Here is a 24872-nt window from a genome sequence, read left to right as displayed (position 1 = left end):
AAAAAAAAAGAATTAAACTGCCGAGTTTTACGTTGTTTCCTGCCCTACAATTGTATAAAATTAAATCGGAAGCTGCAGGCTGCGCACAAGTCTATACATAAATCTATGCGACCAGAGGGTTAGGCCAGAGGGCCTCATGGGTAACGTAGTTCTAGCTCTGGCTGTGCCCGGGTGACTCTCCTTCGCATCCTTCAGGTCGAAGTAGTTGTGAAGCGGGAGCGAGAGTAAAAAGAGGAGCGGGGGGAGGGGGCAGGCAGGGGGTTTCTTGAACCGTGCCGTGCGGACGATGCCCGGCAGTTGAAGCCCGCGAACTCGGGGAGGAGGAGGAGGAGAGGAAGAGAAGGGTAAAGGGAAAGAAGACCCGCGCGTGCGCAGAAAGAAGCTGTACTGGCGGCGGCGGCGGCGGTAACAGCGGCGGCAGCGGCCGCGCTGGCGAGTGAAGTTGGGTGAAAGCCCTGCTGATAAAAATGGTAGGTGGGGGGGGGGAATCGGGTGGATTTCCCCGCCTGGAACGACCCCCGACCCACCTCAGCGCGCGCGCTCAGGGAGGAGGAGGCGGCGGCGAGGCAGGCTCCTCCCGCGGGATGAGCAGAGTCGCCTCCGCCCGCCGGCAAAGGGCAGAGCGGCGGGCGCCCTTCCACTCCGGACGACCCCCGCCCGCCCGCGTCATGGGGAGCTCGCGAGGGAGGGAGGGAGGGGGCAACGGGCGCGCAGGGCTGTGGGAGTTGCGCGGCGGGACGCAACGCGGCGGCAGGGCTGCGTGGGGAAGGAGCCCCATGCTAGGCAGGGAAGGCACCGCCACCCTCGCCACGTACCTTTCCCTTTTTTGGGCAGGGGAGACGCTGGCAGGTGGCTGCCGGCCGACCGACCCTGCTCTCGGTTCCCCTGGCCCAGGCTTTTGTCTTTCCTTTCGCCCTTCATAGACCAGCCGAGCTTCTTCCCTCCCCACCCCTACCCCGTGGATGCCCCAGGGATCCTCACCTGTTCTCTCAGGAGCTGGCTTAAAAGGAAAGCCTATATAGGCCCAGGGAAAGCCCCCCCCTCAAGGGAGGAAGGAGCCCCCACTCCCCCCCATCCCTCTCTCTCGGGTTATTTCGTTGCATTTTCCCTTTTCCTTTCCACACGGTGAAGTAGGACCTTCCCTATTGTAGTCCCCAACCTTCTCCTTGCCCCCCCCTTGCCACTTTTCTTTCCCTGACATCCCTTGAGGTGAGTGGCCTCTTCGATGGAGAACAAAATTGAAAAGAAGATCCCTATTCGGGAGCAAAGCTTCATTTTAACACCTGGAATTGCAACTCCTCCTCCTCCTCTTTTAAACTTAACATTCGGATGTCTTGCGAGCCGTTTTGACTCTTCCCCCTCCCTTTTCACTCTTAAAGAGAATTAGGAAAGCTAGAGGGAGAAGAAAACATGCATTCTTAAAGCTAAGCGAAAAAAGAACTTAAAAAGATTTAAATCTTATGTTTGCATGGCAAATACAGAAACTAGGACTTTCATTTTATTAGGATGTCTTTTTTTAACATACCTGTATCAAGATCGCTTCTTTTATGCAATTTATTTAGACTCAGAAATAAAGTCTAAATTCATTTCTAAATTCACTTCTAAATTTCATTCTACGCATGTTGTGTATTGACAATAAAGGTTTGATTTGAAGAATCATATATAGTTGTGTAGGCCAAGTTATGCTTGAAACTTGTTCATTTTCTTAACTCTAAAATGATTTGTTTGTAGAGGGACATTCTTTGCTAAAGGATCTTCTTAAAGTGTGTAATAATCTTACTGAGGGATATTTTAGGGCCCTACTGTTCAGAAATGCCATCAAAACCTACATTGAAATTTTGTATAAAATTATACATTGACATTTTATCTTGGCTGTGTTTTTATAGGGCATATTTTAAAAATGTTACTTTTAATAATGTAAAGCAATATTTATGAAGGGCTTACTCCTGAAATAGCTTTTTTTTTATTGGCAGGACCACTTATATGGCAACTAATGTGTAATCCTCAGAATAAGGCACAAGTAATTGTGTATACATTTCCAGATTTAAACTTCTGAATCTATCACAGTATAATCACATATTCATATTATATTAAGAATGAGATACTTTTGGTTATTTGCTGTAGGGCTATCATGATAAATATTCTTTCACTTAATGTTTTATGCATTTAATGGAAAGCCACTGTGTAAAAAGTTGTTCTTTTTACATGGAAACCTAGAGACATAAAGTTAAGACTGAAATGATTTTTAATTTTTGTGTTAAAAATATATGTGTTCAGTTATTTTTTCAGTTTTCAGAAGAAAATTATGTCTCTTACTATAGTGAAATAAAATATATTTGTTTTTTTCTGGAATGAAATGTTATTATTCAAAAAAAAAAAGAATACAATATTTTTTTAAAGACAGGCAGTTTTAGTAAAATTCTGAAAAAAAAACCATCTGGATTAGCTTCATTGGCTTTCCTGCTTCTTTTGCATCCCAAAGCATAAGCTTAAATCGGCTCAGAAGGACAAGGTCCGCCAGTTTATGGCAGTTACCCAGGCTGGTGAAAGGACTGCTATATACTGCTTAATGCAGAATGAATGGAAACTAGAAGTGGCAACAGACAACTACTTCCAGAATCCAGACTTGTACTACAAAGAATCCATGAAAATTTCAATAGACAGAAAGAAATTAGAGCACTTGTATAACAGGTACAAAGGTAAGGTTTATTTCTTCACTTTTTCCTTTGAGCTTGATTTCCACTTCAGTTTAGACGTTCAGGGGAAAAGGAACTACAGTTCTAGTATATTTACTAATATACTAGGTATAGTATATTAGCTACTTCTTATTTACTAAGAAGTTAGCCCTACTGAACATAGTGGGACTTAGTTCTAGGTACGCATGAATAGTATCAAACTATAAACCTGAGTAGAGTGATACTACTCTATTGTTGTATATGTAAGTGTGTGTATGTGTGTTTAGACAGTATAATTTATTAAATGCAAAGCTGTTTCTCTTTTTAAAGAAAACACATGTAAAGAAGTTTTAATTTAAAATATATAAACATCTGGGCACTCATATAGGTAGTCCTCGACTTAAAACCACATTTTATATAAACATCTGGGCACTCATATAGGTAGTCCTCGACTTAAAACCACATTTGAAACGAAAAATTCTGTTGCTAAGTGGGTTTTGCCCCATTATACAACCTTTCTTCCCATAGATGTTAAGTGAATCACTGCAGTTGTTAAGTTCCTCACACAATTATTTAGTGAATCTGGCTTCACCGTTGAGTTTGCTTGGCAGAAGGTCACATAAGGTGATCACATGACCCCAAAACATTGTGACCATTATAAATATGAGCCAGTTGCCAAGCTTCTGAATTTTGATCACGTGACAATATGGATGCTGCAACAGTCGTAAATGTGAAAAACAATCCTGAGACACTTTTTTCAGTGCTGTTGTAACTTCAAACAATTACTAATTGAACTGCTGTGAATCGCGAACTACCTATACGTTAAGGAGAGCAGACTAACCATATGTATTGGGTAGATGTGAACTATTCTATGTAGGATCTGCATTATCACACTGGTATAATTAAATTATATTATTGTATTCCGTCTCCTGTTCTAGACCACCTGCTTATTCTACAAGCTTAAATTGGATTCTGAAAATATGAATGCAGCTTAAACTTGTTATCCTGTTTTTATTGAATATTCCCAAAGATGTAATGTCCATATGTGCATTATTGTTAAGATTGAGCAGTACGTTCCATTGAAAGCATTGCTGAAAGAGTTAATGTACAGCATTCTACCAGACTGGATCCAGCAAGGATCTATTTATAATTTTTCTTAATTTAGGTAAAGATAAATTTGTTTGTTAATAAGTATTCTCTTTTAAAGATCTAGTCCAGGTAAAAAAAATGAATAATTTCTTTTATGGATGAATAATTTCTTTTATGGAAATAAGGAATTATGTTTGACTATAAAAATGTCTCTGAGGTTGGAAACTTTATTGAAACTCCTTTGTTAATTCTGCTTTTGAATTCATATTGCTGCAAACATTTTAGAAAACAATCTACTTATCTCAGAGATAGTAAAGTGGTTACAAGGAACAAATCATAAATGGAATTTTTATATTTTTTAATATGTGCTGGTCATGAACTATAATAAATTATTGTATTGATGGGGTGATTATAGGGCAGTTTTTCTCTGCCCTGTCTATTTCACAAGTTTGTGACAATAAAATGAGAGGTAACCATACATAGGATTCTAAGCTCCATGAAGAGAAGCAGATTATAAATAAGATGAATAAATAATGAAATACTTTGAATACTCTTTTAGCTCTGTTGTATATTGCACAGGCATATTTTTGGTAACTATGCAAATACCTAACTTTCTAAAAAAAAAGATTCTGTCTTTTTAATTAAGAAGTTTTTGTTTGTACTTTGCCCATGGTGCTTCATACCTAACAGATGTCACTGTTGTTACGGTATCTTAATTCCTGAATTAAGATCCCTTGTTTCCTTGCTGCATTAAAAAAAATCAAATCCACAAATATGATCGTTTCCAAATATTGTTTATTTCTTCCCTTGTGCTCGATCAATTTCTGTGCTAACCAAATTTTCTTTATTCAACAGGGGTATTTGTTAAAAAAACAGAGAAGGTGTGATTTATTTACTATTATCAAAACTGTACCTGTATAATGGAATATTTATAGCGAGTTCTTTATTTCCTTTCCTTTAATTTTTTTTGGAGGGGGGGTGTATAGCAAGTCAGTAAACAAGAAAATGCCTTAATTTTTCAGTTGCACCGCAGCCTCAGGTTGGTGTGGGGTTATTAAATTAATGATTATTTCACTCCATTCTGGGATATCCCTCAGTTATTGAGCTATACAGCTATACATTTTGTGACACAAAATAATAATTTTATTATGTTTATTTTTTAATCCTTGTATGACTGCTGTGCATAAATCATCAATTATGAGTTCTCTATGTTTAGTCCTATCAGTATTTTTCATATTCAAATGGGGGAGGAGGTACAGGTAGTCCTTGACTTACAACTGTTCATTTAGTGACCATTTAAAGTTCAGTAGCACTGAAAAAAAGTGACATGACCATTTTTTATACTTAAGACCATTGCAGCATCCCTAAGGTCACATGATCAAAATTCAGATGCTTGGCAACTGACTTATATTTGTGATGATTGCAGCATCCCAGGGTCATGTGATCATATTTTGCAACCTTCTGACAATCAAAGTCGATGGGGAAGCCAGATTCACTTAACTATGTAACTAACTTAACTGCAGTGATTCATTTAATAAGTGCGGCATATAAATGAACCAATAAATAAATAACTGTGGTGAGAAGGGTCATAAAATGGGACAAAACTCACTTAACAAATGTGTCTTAGCAACAGAAATTTGGGCCTCAATTGTTGTAAATCGAGGACTACCTGTATATAAAAAGTGGGGAAAAAACCCTACTGTATGTTACACACCTACAGTTATCTTTTTGAATTAGTCATAATCCTTGTTTGTGATTCTAGTTCTTTTCTATTAGATTGAATTTTCAAGCATATTTCTGAGAAAATAAATCATAAAGGCTGTATTTTATTTAATTTTTATCAAATATCTAAAAACAAGCTTCTTTTGGCTTTCCTTCCTCTGCCTTTCCTTCCATGTGTATTATATCTGCTCTGGAAAGTCCTGTTACTCTGAAATTGATTTGGAGATGGAATAAGTGGGAAGGGATGAATATTACTTTCTACCGGTGGGTAAATTACAATCTTAAAACTCCAATAAGAAGATAAAAGTAATGAGAATGTGTTCATTAGTATTAGTAAATTTAGTTCGTTAGTAAGATATATTTTTTAAAAAAGCATTAATATCAAACTTCATAAAGGCACTTCATATATATGTGTTTCTGTGTTTGATGGTAGAGGATTGGAAAGAACACTGATGGACTGTAGGAAAGTTGTGCTAATAGGTGAATTCTGTGAATAGAAAATGAAAACAAATTAGACTCGGTGTCTGCCAAAGCTAACAATCCTGTCAAAGCAATCCGGTTTTTCCCAGTTTGTTGTAATAGATAAGGTACTGGCCTAGACATCAGGAGACTGCGAGTTCTAGTCTCACCTTAGGCACGAAAGCCAGCTGGGTGATTTGGGGCTAGTTGCTCCCTCTTGAACCAACCTACTTCACAGGCTTTTGTGGAGAAAATAGGAAGACTAAAGAGTATTATGTATATTCCACCATATTGAGTTATTTATAGGGTAATAAAGGCAGGATAAAAGTCAAATAAATAAATGGGTAGATGTACATTTTCTTTTTAAAACTAAAACTCTATCTTAAATATCATGTGCTACACAGATATGCGCTTTTAATGATTCAAGGCCCTTTGACATAGTCCAATGTAAGTTTTTATAACATCCCTTGTTATGTCTCAAGTACTTTACTCCTCACCCGAAACTGTTATGTTCTCATTAGAGGCACATTTGCTCACTCTCCTACTAGCTTAAACTTTTGTTTAGCGCTGATTCGTTGGCTCTATTAATTCTGTTTGAAAACATTTATCAAGGTAGAAAATAAAAATTGTAGTTGGTCCAGGCTATTGCAGCCTTTCTCACTTTTCTTTGCTTTTCCTAGATTTAGAGCTAAATTTCAATCGTGTAAAGGAATTTTTGACATTGCATGGCAAGAGGATTTGGGTATTAATTGTAGCCAATTCTCAGTGCTGGTTCCAACACAACCTATTTATTCAATCTTGCTTCACCAATAAGATGTATGGTTTTTTCTTTGCCTCATTTCAACACTTTACCCTCTATAGTATCAGATTAGAAGTATACAGCAGGATTCCATTCACCAAAAGAAACTGTCTTTGTGGTCTGAATGAACCCGAGACCCTAAGTCATAGAATTTTCCTTTCCTATTTCTACAGTAATTTGGTACATCTTTAACATACCCTAACAAAAATGAAATCTGTTATGAGGGAGAGATTGTTCCTTTCTTATTCTCAGAGCAGAATGTTTCTATCATCAATAGAATTACTAAGTTACCTACAGCAGTTTTTGTAAAAAGGCGTAAAATGGCCTAAATTTGGAGTAGTGGCATTACTAAATTATATATATTTTAGTTTAGTTTATTCTCAAATTTTACATTATATTTATTTTTTTACTTAATCCACTTTGTTAACCTTTTTCACATCATAACTTTTTAGGTCACATATGATTGACACGTTGCATTTGCTACACTTGGTCTGCTTTTATCTTGCAGGTCATTGAGCATAATGAAATAATATGTCTAGATGTTTACCCTTAACTAATGCTTTGGTGTATTTGTTAGTGTATTATTTTAACAAAACTGATTTCTCAGAGCGTTGCAAATGGTTTTCTTTGTATTTTAAGCCATCTCCTGCCAATTACATCTTGCAATTTGCTATTCTTTAAAACTTCAGTGCCATGAAATTTCATTCCTTGTTGATTAGCATGGGAGTAGAATATTTGAAAATGTTGTTAAGATCTTTTCGTATAAGCACATGGCTACTCTGATTGTTTTGAGACAAAAGGTAGTCAGGCACATTCTCCCTTACCTGGATATCTAACATTTAATCGAATGCTTTATTTCCTTTGCCCCAAATAAGTAACATTTTGAAGCTTTACATAATTATCAGCACTTCAAGTGCAGAGAGAGAAGTGCAAGTGATTAGTGGTGATGGAAATGGCTACCCCAAAGATGCTTATATGAAATAGTTAAAATAATTACAACAATTGATATTGGAATAGCTACCATATAACTTGAAAATTCTTGCTAATTTCAGCTGCAGTACAGCTAGCACTCAACTTACGACCACAATTGAGCCCAAAATTTCTGGTGCTAAGCGAGATAGTTGTTAAGTTTTGACCCATTTTATAAACTTTCTTGTCACAGTTGTTAAGTGAATCACTGCAGTTATTAAATTAGTAACATGGTTGTTAAATGAATCTTGTTTTTCCATTGACTTTGCTTGTCAGAAGCTCACAAAAAGTGATCACATGACCCTGGGACACTTCAGTCGTCAGATGAACCAGTTGCCAAGCATCCAAATTTTGATCATGTATGAGGTTGTTGAAGTGGTCGTAAATGTGAAAAACTCTCATAATTCACTTTTTTCAGTGTATCGTAACTAAACAAAGCATGGTCACTAAACAAAGCATTGTACGTTGAGGACTACCTGTAGTTAGGCTAAGCATGCAGTGATGTGTGCTGAAAAAACAAGTATCACCTTTTTTACCTATTTGCCACATAAAAGGTGGAAGGCAAAATATGTGAACTGAAGTAGGAACACTTTCTAATAGTTTAGCTATTTTCTCTGGGAGAATAGAACTTTTATTTTTGTTTTTATTTTTAGTGGGGAAATTGATTTGACAATCTGTGGCACCGTTCAATACAAGGCTCTACTTGGATAAACAAAAAATATTTTAGAAGTGTAGCATGTGCAAAGAGGTGCCTTTTTTTAGCTGCTGGTGTGTAAAGAATGATGATGTGACATGGAGGAACAGAAGTCTGCCTATCAACCCCCTTGAGACCTATGTTGCTTAAAATAGCAGGAACTTTTTATTGAAATAATAGGGTGTTAGAATTTCAACAACTGTGATTCTAAACCCTAATCAGTCTCAATTTTTTGGCTTTTCATCTTAGCAAAATGTAATATATATTTCTCATCTAAATTTACTTGCTCATATTTGAAGAAAACCACGTCCTATAGGTTTTTACATTGGACAGTTGTGCTTTAAATATCAATACTGTTGTTATAATTACTACAATTTTAAATGAAATGAACCTTTCAATGTATACAGATCACCACTAACTCCCTTTTTGACCTGATTTATATGATTATATTTTTTAGGCAGTAAGAGTTGAAACTATAAAGATTTAGTTTTAAAAATCAGAATAACATTGTATGATTATGGAAAAAATTACACATCTTTAATGTAAAATATAACACCCTGTTTTGTTTTTAAATAACAGACCCACAGGATGACAATAAAATTGGCATTGATGGAATTCAGCAATTTTGTGACGATTTAAATCTGGACCCTGCTAGTATCAGTGTTTTGGTCATAGCATGGAAATTCCGGGCAGCGACTCAGTGTGAATTCAGTAAAAAAGAATTTGTAGATGGCATGACAGAGCTGGGGTGAGTATAACAGTTTTTGTCAGAATTCCATTTTTTCAAAATAGTTTATATCAAAACTGATTTTGTCAAATTGGTTAAAAATTCAATTATATGAAATATACAAAGAATTATGCAGGAATCTAAAGCATGCTTGTGGCATTAAAATGTAACAGTAACTTGCCTAATTAATTATCCAAGGACTGTAAAAAGTTTTGACATAAGCCTATGGCTTATTAAGAGTGCATAAACATCTTAAAATAGGTAAAGAATAATTCAGTTCCTCAGTTCTGAATTTATTTATTTCCGCCCACAAACCATATTTTGAATTCAATTGGAGTGCTTTTTAAGTAATTAACTCACTATTTCTTTCAACTGAAAGTTATTTTTTTTAAGTGGTCTTGTTGAAGGCAGGCAGTTCTGAGAGCAGCAATCTTGCTATTTGATGAGATTAAAAAATAAATATTGTGGAATACACTATTAATATAAGTTTAATTGATTTCAGTGACAACCAAGTACAGGTAGTCTTTGAAATACAACAGTTCATTTAGTGACCGCTCAAAGTTACAACGCCACTGAAAAAAATGACAGGACAGTTTTTCACAGTTACAAGCTTTACAGCGTCCCCATGATCATGTGATCAAAATTCAGATGCTTGGCCGTTCATATTTATGACCGTTACTATGTCCCAAGGTCATGTGATGACCTTTTGCAACCTTCTGACAAGCAAAGTCAATGACGAAGCAAGAAATAAAGACAACTGTGGCAAGAAATGTAACGAAATGGGGCAAAGTTCACTTAACAAATGTCTCATTTAACAACAGAAATTTTGGGCTCAGGTGTCTTAAATCGAGGACTACCTGTACAGATAGTCTCAGTTTACAATGGATGCTCCCAAAGCTAATTGCAACACATTTTTGAAATTATGCCCACTTCCAAAGTGGTCATGGGATCACATTTTGGGCACTTGACATCCGATTTAATTGTATGGCCATTTGCAGTGACCCATCTAGAGCAGAATCCCTGAAGATGATCTCAGATGATGAATGGGAACATATAATTAATACTATTATTTCAGGCATTACGGTGCCAAACTATGAAAAGTTATACAAATTTTTACTAATACCTTGAATTACGAGCAAACTGGAGCTGCCAGTAACCATGTAAGATAAGTGTACTTTCATACTGTAGTGCTAGTTCCAATTTATACTGTTGCTGAAGTATTTAATACTAAACTATACTAACTGTAGTTTTTGGTCCATTTTGAAGATATATAAGCCTCGTATAAAACACATTGTAGTAATTTACATAAAAATGATCAGGGCATAAATTAGCACAGGGTAACCGTCTGTGACAAAATATCACTATAACTCACCCAGTAACTTAATCCAAGAAAAGATACTCCATTCACAGATGACATTTATGTCTTTAATGTCAAAGATTGATATAGACTTCTTTCAAATTAGGTAGATTTGCAATCTCTTGGAATAGGCTGTACATAACTCACCTAGACAAATAAATCACCTATCAGTAGCATCTCTATGTCTAGATTGAGCTTTCTTGATTGTCATCTAATTCATTTACTTTGGCGAAGCACAACATTTTGTTTTTTCACTGGATTTTATGAAAAAAAAGAGGGTTGTATGTAAGTAACATAATATTTTACTCTAAATTTCTGAATGACCTTGCTGAACAGATTAATGCAGATGTTAAACCTTAGGGAAGATAAAAGAATTGAGAAGGCTATACTTATTCGGATCTGGATCTGAATTTTTTCATCATAGTCTTTATGAATGAAGGCCCACTCCTTCATTGGTGAAATTCAACTTTATTTTTTTTTAAAAAAGACAAAAACATAAAAGGAGATGCAGAGTGAAAAGTATCAGACAAATGTTACTTCTAAAATGCAAATACACTACAATATGACAAAATATTTGACATATCTTAAGTAGCTTATACCTTTCACCCAAACACTCCCATCCTGCCAAATATAATAAGCTGTAATAACTAAAATCAAGTGAGAGGTCAATCTCTATCAATCATTTTGTCATCAGAATTTAACAAATGAAAATCATAAAAAAGACTTTTATAAATTGAACTGCCAGAAATGCTGAGTCTTAAGTATAAGATAATTGATTTTATCCTCAAAGCCAACATACCACAATGTATTAACAAGGATTCTATGCAACTTTATGCTAGGCTATTCTTAGTAATACCCAAACCACTCGGAGAAATTCAGGTTCTTCACTTCCCTCCCTACCATATAGTAGATTTTAATAATGAGCTCTTAGTAGTATTTAATCAGATTTTGTGTTTTTTTTTTTTACTATTTGGAAGGCAATTGTAATCTATATTACAACTGCCTTCCAAATTGCTTATTGTGTCAACTGCTCAAGTCACATCTACATTTTACATAATAATCAAGACCTTTGTCGGGAGCATCCATCATATTAGCTAGAAGCGCTAGAGTTTTCTGGAATCAGTTGGGATCTATTCATTCCAAGGAGGACTATCCTAGTGTTTCCCCAGAGAAAGGAATAGTTGCTGTAACTCTAAATTTCAATGGGAAGTGGTTCTACCATGGCAAGGGAACAGCTCCTCCAGCTTCATAGTTCCAATCACCTTTCTAGTGTCTAAAGAGGCCGAGGGATGTAAGATCATATACAGTGTAAATAGGGAGAGCAAGCAAATTTATAAGCTTTACCTGTGTTTTATTGAATATAATGAGCCCTTTGTGCAGAATGTGCACAATATTAAGGTTATTAGCTCTGTCAAAATATTCTATCATTCTTCCAAGGAATCTTCGCAGTTCCTTTTTCACAGAATAAGAAGCTACAATAAAAATCTAAATTTGGAATATTTAGAGAAGTAGAATTGTCCAAAAACAAAAAGAAATGACATAGAAATATATTGATCCTGTATCTGTTTAATTGGTGCAATGCTCTGACTTTAGTCATAAAAATGGCATTAAATTGAAATAAAAATGAGCAAGGGTCATTGAACATTTACCAGACAGTAGCTGAACACAAAAAGTGTAGCACTACAGTTGCACATGCCCACTCAGGATGGAAAGATGGATTTACAAAAATATATTCATCCAAACTACAGTACTATAGCAAAATACTAGATGAAAGATAACAGTTTCTAGGGAACTTTCACTAGGAAAAGTGAAAAAAATGGCTAAATGTTAAATTTGAAGAAGACAAAGGAAACGGCATCCAGTGGACTAAACAAAGACTGTCTCCATTAAACAATGCTCACTAAAAAAAAATCTTACATATTTAGAATGTCATGTCAATAAACTAGTAAAAACAACTGTGCCTGAGAAGGTTGAGCAAAGTAGCAGAAAAGAACAATAAATGTCATGAAGAATTAGGAGTGCCTTAAAAGACCTATAGATTCTCAGATTGTGATGGCAGGTGTTTTTCCATAGTCACCATGGATTGTACCTATGTTGATGTCACCTAACCACTTACCCGTTGTGTTTAAATAAAATCAGAGCTGATTTAAATTTGCTGGCAAATGCTTAATTGTTATCTTACACCTGTGCAAAAATACTAGAAGGACAAGCAGTTCATATACAGATCAAATATCTAATCTTCAACTTATGACCACAGTTAGAACCAGAATTTCTGTTGCTAAGTAAGACCGTTGTTAAGCGAGTCATACCCAATTTTACATCCGTTTAGCCACAATTGTTAAGTGAATCACAGTGGTTGTTAATTGATTCATGCGATTGTTAAGCAAATCCTGATTCCCCTGTTGACTTTGCTTATCAGAAGCCAATTGGGAAGGTCACAAATGGTGACCCCACAGCCCTGGGACACTGCAACTGTCATAAATACTTGCCAAGCGCCAGAATGTTTATCATGGGACCATGGGGATCCTGCAATGGTTGTAACTGCTAGGATGGGTTGTAAGCCATTTTTCAGGGCTGTTTTAACTTTAACTTGAACAGTCACTAGAGGAATGGTTGTAAGTTGAGAAGTACCTGTATAAGACAATACTGAACAAATATTATAAAACTCCAATATGACTTGCTTGTGCACCTAAAAATAAAGTATAGGTAAGGTAAAAGTTTCCCTCATATGTGCTAGTCATTCCCAACTCTGGGGGGGCGGTGCTCATCTCCATTTCAAAGCTGAAGAGCCAGCGCTGTCCAAAGACGTCTCCGTGGTCATGTGGCCGGCATGACTAAATGCCAAAGGCGCACAGAACACTGTTACCTTCCCACCAAAGACGGTCCCTATTTTTCTACTTGCATTTTTTACGTGCTTTTGAACTGCTGGTTGGCAGAAGCTGGGACAAGTAACGGGAGCTCACCCCATTATGCAGCACTAGGGATTCGAACCACTGAACTGCCGACCTTTCAATCGACAAGGTCAGCGTCTTAGCCACTGAGCCATCACGTCCCCTACAATAAAATATACTAGTAATTAAATTTAAATAATATTAATGATGATCATAAGGATGTGATTTTTGCCCACATTGCTTACTAGAAAGTCTTGTTTTCTGCTCACTGAAATTGGACTTTATCAGAAGTACAGTAAGTGGAGAATGGATAGTACATTTTATCAACAGCTGCTTATGGTGATTTTTTTGGATGATGATGATTTCTTAGTTAAGAATTACTGTTTTCCATTTTACATAGATAATTAATCTACTTTATGTATCTATTGACAGAAAAATAGCATAACACAATAGTTCAAGTTAAATTACAGGAAATGAGATTGTAGAGAAATACGTTAGCGGAAGAGAGTGCTACACTTTATCATATTTATTGTTCTCATCTAAATGCCCTTACACCATATTTTAACCCTGGTTTGGGTAAAAGGCCTTTATTTTACGGCACTGGTTATAGCTGCCTATTATTTGCAAAATCGCTCTATATGCAATACAAAATGAATATGTACTTTAGATATTTATTTCTGTAGCACCAGCTGAATGAAATATTATGGAATAATATGTTTGTTACATTAACATCAATTGAATTAGTCTTAAAATGGAACTATTTCTTGTATATTGCAATTTTGCATTTTTTGAATAAATATAAGTTTTATATTTATATTTCAAAATTCTAAAACTATACAATTGATACTGGATAAACTGAAAAGTAGCATCTTTTTACCAGGTGTGATACCACAGACAAGCTAAAATCTCTTTTGCCAAGACTGGAACAAGAATTAAAGGATCCAATGAAGTTTAAAGATTTTTATCAGTTTACTTTTAACTTTGCTAAAAACCCTGGGCAAAAAGGTTTAGGTGAGTTTTTTAAAGTTATTGTGTTTTCAATAATAAGAGATTTTATAATAGCCTTTTAACAAAATGAAAGCTTAGGTGAGACTCACTAGTAGATTTTTTTTAAGCAAGATATTCAGGTTGGCAGGGAAGGGAAGATTATTGTAATCCATAGCTAAGTGAATGGTTTAGCTTGCATGTTTTGAATAACAGATGTCACATTATTATTTGAAAAATATGACAAAATATCTTGATAATGGGATAGTACATTACAGTTTATTCTTAAGTAGAAATCAATATGTTAGCCATTATTTTTACAATAGTTTTTAAAATCTCAGTTCTTTTGGCAATTCTGTCAAGTAGAATTTAGGATGTTCAATCAAAATGTGAACTTTTATGATGTTTTGTTCCAGAATGAGTTTCTTTTACAGTATTTTTCTCTTCCTGGTCTCTCATACTAAATTAGCATACATGTTGTATATAAATCTAAATTGCTACATCTCAAAGGATACGTTTGTCCATTCCAGCAGTTTCTGATGACTTTTCTTTGTCTCTTCCACAGTTTTTCCAATATAAAAGTATTTGTTTCAGTTTTTATTTCATTGGCCCCTTTGGCTAAGGCAAGGATGGATAGCTTTTTATCGTCTATAGGGTCCTTAGTGCTCTCTGAACTTGGTTGTTTTCTTACAGATATTTCATTATCAAATTAGATAACAATCATCTGTGCTAGAAGAGAGTGAGTTTGTTCTTATTTTATAAAAGCTTGCCCTGTCAGTGTTAGTGGGAGTGGTCTTGGTGATTCCTTGATTAGGCTATTATTTACTGTTATCTTGTTTGTCTGAGTTGGTAATTTCTGGATTGGGATATTGTTTGCTTTTGATTGTTGGTCTAGTATTAATCTTGGTGTTAATTTCTGCTGATCTGGTGTTGATTGCTGACAAGGTGTTTAGGTCTTTTTGTTTCCTTTTTGTTTATTGTTTCTTTTGAATGTTCTTTTAGATGTTGTTTATTTCTATGTACCTGTTGATGGCTGATTTTCTGTGTACCAAACTTCAGGAACTCTTTGGCATTTTTGGACTTGATTTGGTCTAGATCAGGGGTGTCAAACTCAATTTCATTGAGGGCCATAGCAGGGTTTTATTTGACCTCGGGGGCTGGAGTGGGCATGGCCAGCTCGATGTCACTTGTGTAGGGGCGCCTGTGGTGGCCCGAGCGCTCTGCCATTGAAAACAGGCTTCCAAGTTGCATTTTCAGCTGCGACTGCCTCCTGCAACCCTCTGCCAGCGAAAACGGAGCTTGGGAGAGCCGCACACAGCCCTCCTAAGCTTCATTTTTGCTGGCAGAGGCACAGCAGGCCAGTCTTGTGCTATTTCCTAGGTGGCTCCCGGGCCTTGAGTTTGACACCCCTGGTCTAGATGTTCGCAGTTTTCCAATTGAAATTATGATTAAATCTGATCATATATTGTGAAATTAAGGAGTTTTTATTATGTCTTCTAATTGCTAGTTGCTGTTACTGGATGAGCTCTGTAGTCTTCTGCCTATTTGTCCTACATAGTCCTTGCACTGTGGGTTGTAAATTACTCCTTTTTCTTCTGGAGCTGCTGTTTTTTTTTTGGTTTACTTAGGATGTTTTGGAGGGTTTTAGTAGTTGTGTATGCTGTGATGCCATATGGTCGGAATAGTTTAATTTTTATCTTTTCTTCGCACATTTATGAATTAAATGTGTTTAAATGTTAAATGTTCAGAGGCTGTGTTAAATGTTTCCGTTTTCAGGTCCTCGAACTGTCCAGTCCTGTGTTAAGGCAGCTATGTTCTACATAGTATTATATGTAAATGGTTATACTTGATAAAAGAAATATATCATAGACAGATTAAGCAAAGTTGAAAACCACTGTGACTGACAAGGATAAAGCTAGTCTGGTTTTGTTTTTATTTAATGTGTACAAACATTGCATTAGGAACAGTAGCTATGACAGAAATTGGAGCTAACTTTCAAAACTCAGGTCCTGTTTTAAAATAATCTAATGCACCAAAGGAATGCTAGCCTTATCTTTCAGAGACATATATGGGTTGTGAATGCCATGCAAAAGGTATAGAAAGATACCACATGCTATTTTGGGAAGAAAATACTTCAATTTTACACTGAACATGCGTGTATATACAAAACAAATTACAGTATTGTTGTCATATTGCTTCACAACAAAATGTGATAACAGGAAAGACTCTAAGTAGGTATTTTTGAAATCTGTTTTTGTAATCTTATTTTGGGTTTTTTTTAGCTGCTTGGAGTTGACTTGGTAAATTAGGAAGAATTGTCACCCATGGCAAATGAGCATTGCTTTTAGATTCATTCTCGTTGTTTTATTCCACAAATTACTTACAGTAAACTTAAGTTAAAATTAAAATTTATTTGGCATATCACTTTGTAGATTCCTACAGGAAAGTTCTAGAATTTAGAAGTTGCTTAGAGTTTTTGGAATTCATTGATTAAAGGAAAGCATGTAACATTATATATAATATTATAATACCATTGTTTACCTTCTGAACAAATGATATATCAAGTGAAGTGAGTACAGAATAGTCATCATTGTGCATGGAGAATCTTCTAGGAGGGTAATCATTTGTAGATTTACAAAACAAATGGTTACAATGTTATAATACAATAAGAGTATTTCCTTAGTGTGGTACCTCAATACATATCTAATATTTTACCATAGATGCCATTAAGCTTTGACCATACTAATGACATGGACATTAGTATTATATATTTTATAACTAGAACAAATCTACAGCCTATTTTAGGGACTGAGTGATCCTTGGAAATTTATGCAGACAGTTGCATAGTGATGATTGCCAAAACCATTTTTCCCACTTTTATAAGCAAAACAAAAAAATACTGTCCAGTATATGTAAAGAAAATAGTTATTCCTGTTATGTGTATTTTTCATTGTAGACTTGATTCAGATTTAAAACTTCTGGTTTAATACGCCATGTTTTAAGTCAATGTTGTCATATTTCTTTGGCTGCGCATTTTGATATTTTTTGTTTCCTTAAGCTGAAGGTTTATGTAGCTGTTTAATGATTTACGTTTGGAATAAATGTGCAAATTGAACTTATTTTTTATCTGAGATATTTAAAGTATCAAAATATGGAGAAAAGATGGGCATACTTGTGCAAGGCTCCATGCTTATTCACAGTACACTATAATTTATTAAAACAGAATCCTCAAATTTGTCCTGTCTTTGGTTGGCATGTTATTTGATAATGCGTTTAATTTTTTTTTTAAAAAAAGTTCATACTCAAGCAAGTATTTACTCTTAAGATTTTCAGATGTTCCACTGATTTGTTTTTATTGGTGTGGGCTATCTGTCATTTATTTATTAATTAAATTTATATTCCGTCTTTCACTCAGGAGCTTATTGTCAATATAATTTCTATTCAGAGACACAGATATTTGTACTTGAATGCCTATTCTGTTTTGTGCATACTTTCCACTGATAGAGTTGGGGACAAAAAGCTGTCTCAATAGGTGTAGTTTTATTTATTTTTTTAATGAAGGATTATATATTGTCAACTTCCAGTGGAGGCATGGCAAGCTAAACACATCTCTGTGGAGAGTGAAGATAACAACCACGGCAAAGACCAAAGAACCGGTGAGTAGACCAGTTCTTTGGAACCTGTCCAGATAAGAAGACTGGAGATCACTCATTGTGATTTGGATGGTTTGTCCTTATGAGGAGACTGCAAGATAGTGGTCTCTAATGAGTCTGATTGCCAGGAAATGAAGGAATTAATCATCAAGCTCACGAGCACAGCTGGCACCCTTAAGGACATTAAATTTGCTAACCTTGCTTCTAATCACATTTGGAAATTGCTTATTGAAATATTTTAAGAGATTTTCAGTCTAAAAAGTCACCTGGTGAGTTTATTTCTAAACAAAAGAAAAGTTAACTCAAGTTGAGAATCTAAACAATTTGAAATAAATGGATTTTCAAGAGAACTAGAATTATTTCTACTACTTCCAGTCATAACAAAGATAATAGACCTTTTGATTTAAAGTAGATATCAGACAGGATAAAAGTTCAGGAAAAAAAGAAAGAAAACAGTTGTCTTTAAGATTGTCATTTACAAAATGATACAAAATACTATAATAATTAAAAGAGATATTTGAAATATGGGGCCAAAAATTAGTAGTGACAATAGCAGTTAATGAAGTCTGCTTCTAAGGATTGAGTTTGTCTAAAAGATGTTGATGAAGTAATGACACGTGAAAAAAATTGATAAGTAATAGTGGAATCAGAAATAATGGATTTAAAAAGTGTGGAATACAAAACAGACGAGATGCAAATTGGAAATACAAATGACAGGAAAAGTGTGGATTATAAAATAGAGATAAACTATGAGAACAACCCTGATAATGACTTTTTATTAGATCTACAAAAGAAGCTAGTTAAGGCTTTGAAAAATCAAAAGGGAAATGCAAAAGACAAACCAAGACAATGACCCTGGATAATGACTTTCCACTGGATTTACAAACAGATCTGTGAAAGCCTGTTTCAAAGAAGTCTTTCTGATAGGAAAAAGACATACAACATCTGAATGAATCAAAGATCAAGATTGTTAGAAGTAAAAGAGAGGAATATAAAGCTGAATTGTTTGATCAAGGTTAAAATAAAGCTCTGATTTATTTTTATAAAATTCTGGTAAAACTGTAATGGACTTTTTGCTGACACCAGAACTAAAAAGTTGATGTTTTATGTTTTGCATATAGAAGGGATGGATTATAGGAAGAAGAAATACATATTTGTAAATTTATAAAGGGTGATGAGTTATTAAATTTATTTTTCCTTCTAATGAAGATTGGAAGTCACTTCTTTACATATTTCTTTTTATTATTATTTTACTTCTTTCTTTTATTCACATTTTATTCTTTTTCTTTTTGTGAGTTTAATTTGTAATTGTTTTTTCTATTGCATTTAAAATCATTAATAGAAATTAATAATGTATTTTCAAGTAAGCTTCACTGCAATATATGCATTTATGGAAAACATTAGCATAAATATGAAAATATTTGTTTCATTCATATTGACAGATCCAAATTCTATTTCCATAAAATTATTTTAATCTTGGGAATAATAAAAAATGATCTGTATCAATGGTATCCTCTGACAAATACTGTATTAGTCGATCTATAAGACACCCTTCCCCCCCCCAAAAAAAAGGAGTGGAAATGTCTGCATCTTATAGAGCAAATGTTGCCAAAGCCCTGCCCACCTGCCAGCCCCCACCCTTCGGTCTCTACCTCCCAGCAATTTGTCTCCTTGCAGCAAACAGCCTGATCAGCTTCAGCACTGCCTGATTTAACACTGATTGGTGGTTGGATTGGCCTCCTGGAATACTTCTGATCAACTGTTCCAGGCTGCGGGGATCGCCACCGCCCATCACTGCTGCCGCCTCTGCACGCCCCATTTTCAGACTCTGCACATCCCTGCCACCTGAAAGGGGGCAAAAATGGGGTGCACAGAAGCCGAAAATGGGCCGTGTGGAGGCAGCAATGGGCGGTGGTGATCCCCGCAGCCTGGAACAGCTGATTGCCGGTATTCCAGGAGGCCGATCTAATCGCCAATCAGCTGCTCGTGCTAAATCAGGCAGTGCTGAAGCTGACCAGGCTATTTGCTGCAAGGAGGCAAATTGCTGGGAGGCAGTGGCACATTTTTTTTTTCTTGTTTTCCTACCCAAAAGCTAGGTGCGTCTTATGGTCCGGAGAGTCTTACAGTGAGAAAAATATGGTACTTCTGACATATTTCAATATAATATTAGAACTCTGTGTACTCTTTTACTTACATTCTGCTGAGTAAACATACATTGGACTATTGTGTAAAAAAGGATGTTTATAGTAGAATAGAAAATAAGGTAAGACAGGAGAAAAACTATTCTGTGATAGTTGAAATGAATGTGTTTATTTTCCATGAATTTAATAATTTCTCTTTCTGTCACATTCAACATTACAACTTGGGAGCTATCTTTTGGCTATAGTAAAAGTGTTGATAATTTGCATGGACAAAGCGAAATGTTGTTTAAGCTAAGATGTCATAGCATAATAACAAGGAAGAGTGGCATTTTGTATATCACACGTCTAATGTACAGCATGGTTGGACAAGTGAGGCCTTAGACCTCATTAGACCCATTCCATATTTGCAGGCCTTATGCGTAAGTATTTATTTTTAAACTTTAAAATGGCTTAGAATTTGTACAGGCACAAACTGTGTTTTTAAAAAATGTAACTTAAAATCTATAGAATTACAGGTAGACCTTGACTTACAACCATTTGCTTGGTGATTTGGTAAAGTTACATAGCACTAAAAATATGACTTATGACAATTTTTCACACTTACAACTGTTACAGCATCTCCATGGTCAAGTGATCAAAATTTGGATGGCAACTAGTTTGTATTTATGATGATTGCAATATCCTGGGGTCATGTGATCATGTTTTGTGACCTGACAAGCAAAATCAATAGGGAAGCCAGATTCAGTGCATGTGTTACTAATTTAACAGTTCCAGTGATTCACTTAACAACTGTCTCGCTTAGCATCATAAATTTTGGGCTCAATGGTGGTCGTAAGTCAAGAACTTCCTGTACTGAATTTTTGCGCCATATATAACATAAAGCCAGATATTTTCTTTCATAGGTGGGGATGTGGAAAACTGTAATAACAACTAATGTGGATTGTAAATTACATTTATGTCTTTCAGATCTAGAAATGGCAATTGCATATTGGAATTTAGTGTTATCAGGACGATTTAAATTTTTAGATCTTTGGAATAAATTTTTATTGGTAAGTACCCTACAGGATTATTCCATGTGTGTTTGTGCAAGTTCCGAATAGGAGTATAATAAATTCAATTTAACAGACCATATGGGAAGAAGGTTTGTGCGTTGGAGCTTATTGACAGCAAATTAGGGGCAACTCACCAATGTGTTATTTATGTAATTACATAATTAAGATTATTTGCATCAATTGTGCAAGCTGCTTTGAAAACTTCATATTTTTTCCATTATGGGTAAATTTCAAATAGATTTTATCTATCAAATAGATAATAGATTTTGTCGAGCACAAAATTCCTTTGATTGGGGTACATAAAGTTGATGTTTTACAGTAATTTTTACTGTAATTTGTTCAATTACTACATCTTGATTTATTTCAGTCTCCTACTCTAATAATTTTAGTCAGTATCTTCTCAGTAAAGATTTTACTAAATCTATAAAAATATAAATTGAATTCATATTAGATTCTTTTTCTTACATAGGAGCATCATAAAAGATCAATCCCTAAGGATACTTGGAACCTTCTTTTAGACTTTGGAAATATGATTGCAGATGATATGTCAAACTATGATGAAGAAGGCAAGTGATGTAGATATGCAAGTTTAAATATAATTATTTTGAAATATTGTCTTTAAATATTCTACCTTTAACTATTAGCAATGTTTGGAATGTAACAAAGGGGTTGGCAACCTTCTTCTCCATTGCTACTTTCACTGTTCCTCCTGTACTGAGGTGGCTGGTGAAGGTGTCACCAAAATGGCTGTTCAAGAGGTGGCAAACACTCCCTCCTCTGTTGCATGTCAGGTAAATATATTTCTTTTTGGGACAGTGGGCCAGATGATTATGGGTGATAGGCCACATCTTGCCGTTGCTAACCCTCACATTATAATCAGCGGGATTAATATGGGTTCCATTGATTTTAGTGACTTGGTGAATACAAGTTAAATTTCAATTTCTTAGCCAATATTTTCTTGTTTATTGTATGTATGGATATATGTATGTACTGCAAAGAATTGTGATTCTAAAATGTAGCTAAGTACACTGTATTTATATTAGGTGTTAAAAGTCTTTCTGTCAGATTATTATTAATATTTTCCCATGAACAAGATGCTTTAATTTTATAGATTTAGATTTATAGGACTGCCCATCTTGCCATAGTGATCCTAGAGACCTAGCGATAAATAAAAATACCATGCAAACTAAAAAAAATCATGATGAACATTAAGTTAAAAATAAATCTAATAAAATAATATCTCAAGAGCTCCAGGTAATTTCTTGATTCCACATGCGTAGGAATGGGGAGTCAAAGTCTCATGATTTTTGGAACATCAGCAGGGTTGGGATCAATTTAATTTTAGGGATCTGGTATTCCAAAGGGCAGACACTGTGACAGAATACAACTACAAGCCTAAGAGAACCTTTAGATCAAGGCCTGCTCTTTTAAGGGGAGAATCACCTTATCCAGAGCCAAAGTTTGAGCTTTTAAAAAGGTTTATAATTTCTGAATAGTGATTCCACCTTACTGGGATTCACCTTGATCCTTTTTTGACCAGCCTCTAGTACCAAGACAAGACATCTACTGCATCTCTTATATAATCCAGCTGAGAGATGTATATTTGTGTTCACTAGGATTTTGATGGTATGTGTCCACAACTAACAAATGACTTCTAGCACTTTTATGTAGTTGCTAAATAATATGAAGAAGAGGACTGAGCTCTCAGCCATTCTCTTCCCCTATTCCTGTTGACTGGATTCACCTGTTTTTTGAAGAATATAAATGGGGAAGTAATTGACTAATAACTTTAGGTTAAGACATATCACCACCACCTCCTCCAAGAGGTACAGATTACTATAAGGTCAGATTGCTGTAAATATTCAGAGCCTTTATTCAGAATTGTTTAATTCCTCTTCAGGAGCGTGGCCAGTCCTAATAGATGATTTTGTGGAATACGCAAGACCAGTAGTCACAGGAGGAAAACGTAAAGCTTCCTAACCATGACTTCCAAGTGGACTAACTCTGCAGTCTGAACTGCATCGGGTAATGAAGACTTTTGGCCAATAACTGTGCACACTGTCACCGATTTCAAAAGTTGAGGTGGGATGCCACTGACAAAACAGAAATCGCTACTTCTGCAAGAAAATGATGGCTGACTCATGGACACTGCAAGAAGAAATTCAAAAGATAGCCAAGGCTATCTGTAGGATACTGGCTTCAATTACTGTACTGGTTGTATTATATAGGATGTAGATTTTGCATGATTTTATACTTTGGAAAAGTTTAACTAGAGGCCATTTTAGTAAAATTTTGACAGCACAGCATGCCATTCAGTTCATAATACAGGGTGAACACCAGCAGTTACATAAATACAACTGTATTATATTGTACTTATATTAAAAGCAGTATTTGTGATATATAAATTAAATCTCTAAATAAAATATGTGGTATGTGGTATTTTTCTACATCTCTAAAATACGTTGAGAGAATACAGTGCAATATTTATTGATTTATTTTCCTGATGCAGTACTGTGTTTCTAAATCTTTTTATTACAACCTCCATTTTTTAAAAAAATGTTTTCCTCATTCCAATGCCAAATGAAGTTTGTACTTCTTCTTCACACAATTTAATGGTTTGTTTGTGGAAAGCAATTTCCATCACACTTCTATCTCTCTTTGTTCCCTTCCTGGAGGTCAATTACAGTGAAAAAACACTTTTTCAAGGAACAAGCTTTTGATGACAAATTCTCTAAGGAACACCATTTTTGTTGCCAGACTTAAGGAAGTTTTATCAGTCCTGCTTTTCTAACTGCTCTCAGCAAGGAAGCATTGTTGGGGCTGCAAGCCAGAGTCTCCTGCTTTTCCATCTGCTGTCCCACTGCATACCACAGTGACCCACGTGATGGGCTTTCTGCTACCTGCCTCTCTCAGCCACTGCCTACTCAGGCCATCTTACTTGCTCCCCTTAACTCACTATTTACGGTTTCCCAGAGTGCTGCCTATCAAATCAGCACTTTCATTCCTTTCCTCTTACTCAGAAAGTAAGAGAGTTGTAAGAGGGATTTAGGGATGCCTCTTACTCATGTCTGAAACTTGGGTAGTACTTTCTTGAGAAAACATGCCCTACTGTTCAGACAGCCTTCCCAGAAACTAATAGACAGGTTATTTTGGGATGCTGTCTGGATTATAATACTGTTTATCCAAAATTGACAGCTCCTTTAAAGGGTGACTGTAGCAATGTGGCTTTAAGTATCAGTAACCTTGCCAAGTACTTAATAATAAAGAAGCCTTGATTATTTTAAATATTCCAAGTGAATTGCAGGCACATTTTAGCTCAAGATAAATTCTGCTACTATCACTGTCTGCTTAATTTTCAACCGAAATTGAAGCTACTTAAAAGTACTTGGCAGAAATAAGTGTGCAAAAGAGTATCTTGTGTTTTGTATTGAAATATTCTCAGGGTGGTGAGCAACTTCTAAAGGACTAGTCAGAAAGAAGTAGTGTGTTGCCTGCTAGTGGTTATTGACTCTCGGTTGGATCCTGACCTAAAGTGAGTTGCTTCTGTGCTAGTACTGTTGCTTTCTTTTTGTCTGCCTTCAAATAAAATAATAAAAGGAATGGCAAATGTAAAAAGTGGCTGTTATGCCTCCTGTATAGCATAGCTTTGAAAAATAGACA

The 24872-nt window shown here is 35.5% G+C and overlaps 1 protein-coding gene across 2 annotated transcripts; it reads left to right on the top strand.

Moving 5' to 3' along the window:
• The first annotated feature begins 307 nt into the window (after positions 1 to 307).
• DCUN1D2 (defective in cullin neddylation 1 domain containing 2) lies at positions 308 to 23635 on the top strand. Of its 2 annotated transcripts, none has more exons than XM_070943353.1 (7): positions 308 to 470; positions 2483 to 2699; positions 8987 to 9155; positions 14263 to 14393; positions 21127 to 21209; positions 21682 to 21778; positions 23113 to 23635. In XM_070943353.1, the coding sequence occupies exons 1-7, from the start codon at positions 468 to 470 to the stop codon at positions 23190 to 23192; spliced, it is 780 nt and encodes a 259-aa protein (XP_070799454.1). In that variant the 5' UTR covers positions 308 to 467; the 3' UTR covers positions 23193 to 23635. The 2 variants fall into 2 exon arrangements, with proteins under 2 accessions (XP_070799454.1, XP_070799455.1); XM_070943354.1 differs by lacking the exon at positions 308 to 470 and adding an exon at positions 731 to 1209.
• Positions 23636 to 24872: the final 1237 nt, after the last annotated feature.

This window comes from Pituophis catenifer, unplaced genomic scaffold (assembly GCF_029215685.1).
Source record: "Pituophis catenifer annectens isolate HBS135680 unplaced genomic scaffold, rPitCat1.0.hap2 SCAF_4, whole genome shotgun sequence".
Classification (NCBI taxonomy): Eukaryota; Metazoa; Chordata; class Lepidosauria; order Squamata; family Colubridae; genus Pituophis; species Pituophis catenifer.
This window is presented reverse-complemented; position numbering and strand designations above follow the sequence as displayed.

Bases quoted from the DNA above. Each gene is read 5' to 3' on its own strand.
- DCUN1D2 (XM_070943353.1), top strand. The intron at 21,210-21,681 runs GTAAGTACCCTA...TTTCTTACATAG, and splicing joins TTTGGAATAAATTTTTATTG to GAGCATCATAAAAGATCAAT. The intron at 21,779-23,112 runs GCAAGTGATGTA...ATTCCTCTTCAG, and splicing joins GTCAAACTATGATGAAGAAG to GAGCGTGGCCAGTCCTAATA.